Source organism: Crocodylus siamensis, chromosome 4 (genome assembly GCF_052110815.1).
Source record: "Crocodylus siamensis isolate JL-2025a chromosome 4, ASM5211081v1, whole genome shotgun sequence".
Lineage (NCBI taxonomy): Eukaryota > Metazoa > Chordata > Crocodylia > Crocodylidae > Crocodylus > Crocodylus siamensis.
In genome coordinates this window covers 181224637-181232035 of record NC_143398.1, presented here as the reverse complement: position 1 = coordinate 181232035, position 7399 = coordinate 181224637, and the positions used below count along the sequence as shown (strand labels likewise).

Below are 7399 nucleotides of genomic sequence, written 5' to 3'. Positions count from 1 at the left end.
CTGACTGCAGATCAGATGGTTGTGGTTTTCTTTATATTACTTTTTATTAGTTTTAAACAGAGAAGGGTAGAGATGTGACATGATAACAGGTACAGACCAATTAATCCTGTATAGAAAACATGTACAAGGGTCATGCAGACATTTTACAGAAGCCAACAAAATAAGAATGAACCACTGGAACAAACTGCTTCTCAATAGCACTGTGTGGAGAGAAACTCCTTAAGAACTGCTGTCCTGCTTTACCAGCCTCCTTCTTCCATGAGTATGTGATGGATTCGTCATATAGGACAGGGAGGTCATTTGAGGGGGGAACAAGTTAGGACAGAAATCTATGCTGTGGGGTTATAGTCAGAGCTCTTTGTTGCACTGCTTCCTGCTGTGTTTACCATTTTCAATAACGTCTCCCTTCCCACTAACCCCACACTCAGAATAGCTGGAGTTTACAACCTTTATGTGTGTTCGAGGCGTAGAGCAGGCTGTGTTGTGTGGTGCTCCAGACACAAACAAAAAATAAACAGTTAAGAGCCCTGATTTAGGCTTGAAAAAGACTTAGTCGCTGAGGAGGGGCTGATGATTTGGCAGGAAAACAGTTCACTGCACATTCCAGGACTGCTCCCTGTTTCTAGCCAGAGGCATAGGCAAGCATGGCCCCACAGTTCACTGCAACCTTCAGTATCCTCCCCTGAGAGGTCCTTTAGCCTGAGTAGCTTAGCCTGTGGGTTTAGACTAGATTAAATTTAGCACCGAGTGGTTTAGAGCTGAGCTGTTACTGAGAAAGCAAGATACAACAGAGAAAGGCATTAAAGTCACCAACGCCTTTTTGAGCAGGGAGCATTAAAATAGAAAGGTGATGACATTTAGTAAAAGCTTAACTCAAGATCCATCTTGGGAGCAACGTGGAGACTAAATCTTCCCTGTTGTATTCTGGAAGGTCAAGATCTTTTCATGTTCCAGTGGTAGAAGCTCCCATCACATGGCAAATATGAGCATTGAGAACTGGTGGGACTGTGATCCTAACACACGTCGCACATCGACAATAATGCTCCATCACTGCTTATGCTGCTTCATTCTCACATCTCTGTCAACAAAGCTTGTAAGCTGTGAAAAGGGAAATTCATGACACTGAATGTTGGGTGAAGCCTGACCTGTCCCTGTGGCTTATTGGAAGAAGCACAAGTCCCAAGAAGCCTTTTGGGAGAGAATAAAACAGGAGAGCCCTGAGGCTGGTATTTCCTTGTCTATCAGTTGTTCCTTCCCAGTGCTGGTCACAGCTGCTCTGCCTCATTCTCCATTGAACCTGGGGTTGACAACAGTGGTAGTAGCACTCTTGAACAGAGGATTGTCAGCCTGGGAAGACATATCAGACATGTTACCTTCTTAGTCCTGTCTATGAAGCTTCAGTTCATATTGCTGGCTAAAGAAACATTAAAGTGACCACAGAAAACAGGACCAGCAGGACTTGATCTGGGTACCATTCACTTGAGCTTGGTGCCTAGTTGTTACCTCCAGCTATGCTTCTACAAGAGGGCACTGAGACCTTGTCACCAGATACCACAAGCTAATTGTGACGAAATGGATCAGCCACCTACCTCCCACCCCTACCAGTGAAGAAAGCTTGTGCCAGCAGAAAGCTGGGTTGCCAGGCCTTGGAGTCACTTTGTCATACCCAATTCAGTGCGGTCTCTGTGGCAGTCAAGGCAAATGGAGCAGATCAACTCCAAGAGCTGGGCTAATGACTCTGCTGTATGTTGTAGGCAAGGCAGAAGAAGGACCAGACCCTCCCTCCTCCCATCGCCCCCCCCCCTTTATGGAGCAGAGCCACCTTACATCGTTCCACTTGGCCTTCGACTTCTCCTTCTCAAATCGGAGGTACTCCCTGCGGTCAACCAGCTCCGTCACCAGCCGCCAGATCACCAACAGCATCAGCCCAATGAGGGCAACTCCTGCAATAGTACCACCCACAATCGCTGCAATGCTAGGAGGCTGTGGACACTCTAAGAAGGACAGAAACAGGAGTCACTTCACCTGGTTCTCAGCAGCCCGGTTTTAGTGGACAGCTCAACTGACAATAAGCTGTATGGAGTAATTTTGTGTCTGCTCCATCCAGCAGCACTTGTACAGGTCTGGACACGTTGTCTGGGAACATGAAACACCAAAAAGCAACAGGAGAGAAAATGCCAGGCTCTCAGGAACTGGCAGGACTTTTACAGCTGTTAGGTTTAGTTCAACGATACCAGAAGACTGTTTAGTGCAGGCACTAAACATTATTTTGTTACAATTGAGGGAAAAGGCTTTGGTTTATAGCAGAGGTGGCCTGTGGAGCCTTATGATCTGGTCTATGGGTCTGTGGCCTGAGTCCATGCTGTACTGCAGCCAGGGCACAGGGCCATTCTGGTGGCATGCTGCACAAAGTACATGCCCCATGCTGGCTCGTGCTGCATGCAGTGTGCACAGCCAGTCCAGTCTACATGCTGCATGTAGCATGTGCCATCCTTAGGGCTTATGCAGTGCATGGGGTGGACCCAGCATTGATCACAGCATGGGGTCTGTGGTATTGTCTGCATGTGGTGCCCTGCCAGACTGATCTCAGCACACACAGGTGGTCTGGAGCCCCATGTGTGCCTCCTGCCTTCAGGAGGCACACCTGGGCCAGGGGATAGTGAGGATTTAGTTAGGGAGCTTCTGGAGGGGTTGGACATATTCAAGTCAGCCGGCCTGGATGATCTCCACCCTAGAGTCCTAAAGGAACTGGCCAAGGTCATTGCCAGTCCCCTGGCACAACTTTACGAGCGCTCGTGGTGCTCTGGTGAGGTACCAGAGGACTGGAAGAGGGCCAACGTGGTCACCATCTTCAAAAAAGGCAGGAAGGAGGACCCAGGAAACTATAGGCTGGTTAATCTTACCTCGATCCTAGGCAAGCTGTTTGAGAAAATTATGCTGGCACACATCCAGGAGGGGACTGCATGCTTAGGGGCAACCAACATGGGTTCATCAGTGGCAGGTCCTCTCAGACCAACCTGGTGGCCTTCTATGATCAAATTACCAGATCATTAGATGCAGGGGTAGCAGTGGATATAATTTTCCTGGACTTCCGGAAGGCTTTTGACACTGTCTCTCACCCTGTTCTCATTAAGAAACTGGGGGGCTGTGGCGTAGACACCCACACAGTCAAATGGGTCGCCAACTGGCTGGAGGGCGCACCCAGAGGGTGGTAGTGGATGGGTCCTTCTCAACCTGGAAGGACGTGGGCAGTGGGGTTCCGCAGGGCTCGGTCCTCGGGCCTGCGCTGTTCAACATCTTCATCAGTGATTTGGACGAGGGAGTAAAAAGCACCCTGTTCAAATTTGCTGATGACACTGTGATGTCGGGGGATGTGGGCACACTGGAAGGATGCAACAGGCTACAATCAGACCTAGACAGGTTACAAGGGTGGGCAGATGAGAATAGGATGGGTTTCAACACAGACAAGTGCAAGGTGATTCACCTCGGGAGGAACAACCGGCACCATACCTACAGGCTAGGGAACTCCCCTCTTGTCAGCACAGAGGTGGAAAGGGATCTGGGGGTCATCACTGACTCCAAGATGAACATGGGCTGGCAGTGTGGGGAGGCAGTTAGGAAGGCCAACCGCACCTTGGCATGCATCCACAGATGCATCTCGAGCAGGTCCAAAGAGGTGATCCTCCCCCTCTATGTGGCACTGGTCAGGCCGCAGCTGGAGTACTGCATCCAGTTCTGGGCGCCGCACTTCAAGAGGGATGTGGACAGCATGGAGAGGGTCCAGAGGAGGGCCACTCGCATGATCAGGGGACAGCAGGGCAGGCCCTATGAGGACAGGATGCGGGACCTGAACCTGTTCAGCCTCCACAAGAGAAGGCTGAGGGGGGATCTTGTGGCCTGTTATAAACTAGTCAGGGGGGATCAGCAGGCATTGGGGGAGTCACTGTTCCCACGAGCACTGCCAGGAGTGACCAGGAATAACGGTCACAAGCTGGCAGAGGGTAGGTTTAGGTTAGACATTAGGAGGCGCTACTTCACTGTCAGGGCGGCAAGGATCTGGAACCAACTTCCAAGAGAAGTGGTGCAGGTTTCTACCCTGGGGGTGTTTAAGAGGAGGTTAGATGAACATCTTGCTGGGGTTGTTTGACCCCAGTACTCTTTCCTGCCATGGCAGGGGGTTGGACTAGATGATCTGCTCAGGTCCCTTCCGACCCTAGAAACTATGAAACTATGAGCCCCAGCTCAGGACTGGTCCACTGTGGTGCTATATGGAGGTCACCCCCTGGACCCTCCTGTGCTTCATGTGACACTGGGTCCAGATGATGTACTATGTACAAAGTGAGCCCCAGAACAGGGCTGCTGCATGTGGTGCTGCAAGAGTGCCACATAGCACAGAGGGGTTGGTCCTGATCCAACCCACAGACTGGCCCAGCAACCCTCCCCTGACAAGAGCTGTCTGAGGTGGGGGAAGGCATTGAGTTTTGAATCAGGAGAGGACCAGAACCTGAGGAAGTAATGGCCAGGGTAGTGGGATGAGGGTGGGGTGAGGGAGGTTTCTGCACCTAATAGAAGAAAAGGAAGGACCAGACCCACGGAGACCTGTCTGCACTCAGAGCTGTATCCAGTGCTGCCCTTGGCTCTGGGCCATGAGGTCCTTTCCATGTATTAGACATGTTCATCTCCAGCATGTTTCCTCTTCACCCTAGTGAGGGAGTTGCTCTAAATGGCTGCAGGGGATTCTCTACTACTAAGGAAGAGACATGCATCTGTTGACATCTCTACCTCTATCATACTCAAGAAACAAAATTCCAAGTACACTTATTCCACTTAAAAGCTGACTTCCTTCTGTGCCTGTAAAAGGCCCTGAAACTTCTCATGTGTGGTTTTTGCACCAATATGCAGGCTTTGGTGGGGAGGATAAAAAAAACCCTTATTTAGTTCACAGTGGGATATAGAACAAGACCTAGGTACCTCTTTCTTTTTTCACTTTGACTAAGTACTGCTCCTCTCCATCATCCTGCACCATCTGGTAGGAAATCCAGCAATTCTCAGAGTCCTTTTCTCTGCAGGACTTGATAGTTCCTTTCAGTTCTTCTTGAACCTTGATATTGGGGCAAGTTTCAGTGCAGTTCTTCTGATATGGACCACTCCCAAATGCCTGGCATTCCACACAGGAGCTAGAAAACAAATACTATATTAACTCACATACTAGTAGCACCTTTTTCCCAAAAATCAGCCCTCCAAAATTGGGAGGACATGTCTTAAGCAGTGACACTGATTTTCTTGGCTGGAATAGCAGCACTGAAATGCTGTGCTATAATGGCTGCCACTTCTCTCTGCACCAGCAAGCAGCAGGGGCACGGTTCAGTTGTAATCCTCCCACAGCTGCTGCTGAATTGGCAGCAATTTTTGGCTGAGCCACCAAAGCCGCTACCAACTTGGTGGCAGCTGTAAACACTGGTTAACACCGTGGCTTTTGCCCAAAGCAGCTAGTGAACAGGCTAAGAGTGAGTGAGCTGCCACATGCAGTCAGCTCTCAGCCTTAACGTTGTCTTCCAAAAACAAAGTGCATGTCTTTTTGGGGCAGGTGCTACTTGAGAAAATACTGTATAAAAGGAGCTTGAGATAATGATGTGATCTTAACTTCAGGAGCATAAGGACCAACACTGGCAGTGTTTGGTGACATACCAAGTAACCAGGCCTAATGCTGTGGTACTTGTTATATGAACCACATGGGAATAGAGGCAGCAGGGAGGTGGACTGTTGGTAAGCAATAGAAAAAACTGTCTGGAACTGGGAACCCATCAACCTCAGGAGCACAGTTACTGCAGCATCAGGGAAACATTGAACCAGCTTCTTCTCCTCTATACTCAGAACTCAGGGGCCACAGTCACTGTTAGCCTTCCTCTGTCAGCACAAGGGCAATCTTCTGTGAGACAGGGGCTGATCATCCCCATGCTGGCTCTTTTGCTTCCCACTGAGTGAGACTAGCACACAGGAAGCTGGCAGGGCTTTGCAAAATACCCTTCCCTCCCCATGCACCCACACATCACTTACACATGTTTGGCACATGGAGACGGGCAGCCAGGGCACACTTCACACAAGGGAGGTTGGTAGCCTAAATTACACTGGCACCGGTTGCACTTGCACTTTCCCCGGTTACTGCATTCCTTTCCCTGGGCGTTCATGCAGCCATCTGTTGTTTTCTGGCACTGACAGGCACTGCCTTCAAAGCCATCTTGGCATTTGCATACACCACAGTCGCATACCCCTCGTTCTGGGAAGAAAGCAGAGTGATTTAGAGCTGAGATCCTTGCTCTTCGACAAATCCTGTGTGTGCAAACCTGTTACAGCAAATCTACAAACCCTTCACTATATCTCACCATTGTATGGATCAGCATCAATCCTGACATATTTATGGTTTGCTACACCAGCTTGGATTTTTGTCTGCACTAGTCTCAGCACAGATGGGTTCAGACCACCTCCGTCCCTTTCACAAGGGGAATTTCCTTCCTCAAAACCATTATGCTTTATCTACAAGGGCTGATTTACTCAACCAGGTTTAGCTGACCTGTGGCTGAGGAAGAAAGTCTTTCAAGTACAAGTCCTGAGTATTCCAAGAGCGAAGGGGACTTTCAGGTAGGAGCTCTACCCACCTGCTTTTCCCTCCGTACAGTATCAGGCATGTTTCAAGGGCATATCAGTGAACTGAGAAGCATGTGATAGATGAAGACAATAGATGAATTCTCTAGAGGAGGCAGTTTCCTCCTCCAATCAAGCTTTCCAATACAGCTAAGTCCTTTGGGTATACAAGGGAGGTTGAGTAGTTGAAAAAGAAGAGAAGCTAGAAACTAGGTCTCTCTCTTCCCTTGCCTGAGTGCACCAGTTCTCTGGTGTTTGATGAAAGGCTACTCTCCAGGGTAGCCTATATGTCCAGCTGAAGAAGCCAATTAAAAGAGACTAGACAGTCATCTTGCTGGGGTCATCTAACCCTCAGTTATATTTCCTGCTTGGTGCAGGGATCTGGACCTGGTGATCTTCCGAGGTCCCTTCCAGCCTTACAATGTATGAATCTATGAACTCTGGGGGACCAAAATTCAGGACACAGAGCTTATGCCCAATACAGCCTTTTGGAACTAGAAGTGGTTTATATGACTTCCATTTTCAGACAGCACATTACACTACCCTCAGTGGTTGCACTATCTCCCAGCAGATGCAGCACAGTGCTATCTGCCCCATGGGACTACTTGGGGTTGACTGGTTCCAAGCCAATTTTTCATACTTGGGACACAATTCACGTTTCAGGAATTCTGTAGTGGGAGATAGCTCCAAGTCTAGGATTGCTTTGTGACATTAATTACACATAGTTGCTTTATTACCAACAGGAGTTCCAAAAAAC

General features: G+C 49.1%; 1 protein-coding gene across 3 annotated transcripts in view; it reads right to left on the bottom strand.

Moving 5' to 3' along the window:
* Positions 1-7: 7 nt before the first annotated feature.
* The window catches only part of ITGB2 (integrin subunit beta 2), a 49852-nt gene continuing 42460 nt past the window's right edge, over positions 8-7399 (bottom strand). For all 3 annotated transcript variants that reach the window (XM_090045064.1, XM_090045063.1, XM_090045065.1), the window contains exons 13-16: positions 6058-6277; positions 4972-5177; positions 1828-1994; positions 8-1347 (exon numbers count right to left, since the gene is read on the bottom strand). In XM_090045064.1, coding sequence (XP_089901190.1) covers positions 1282-1347; positions 1828-1994; positions 4972-5177; positions 6058-6277 — 659 coding nt within the window. In that variant the 3' untranslated portion in view covers positions 8-1281. The remainder of the gene's footprint in view (positions 1348-1827; positions 1995-4971; positions 5178-6057; positions 6278-7399) is intronic.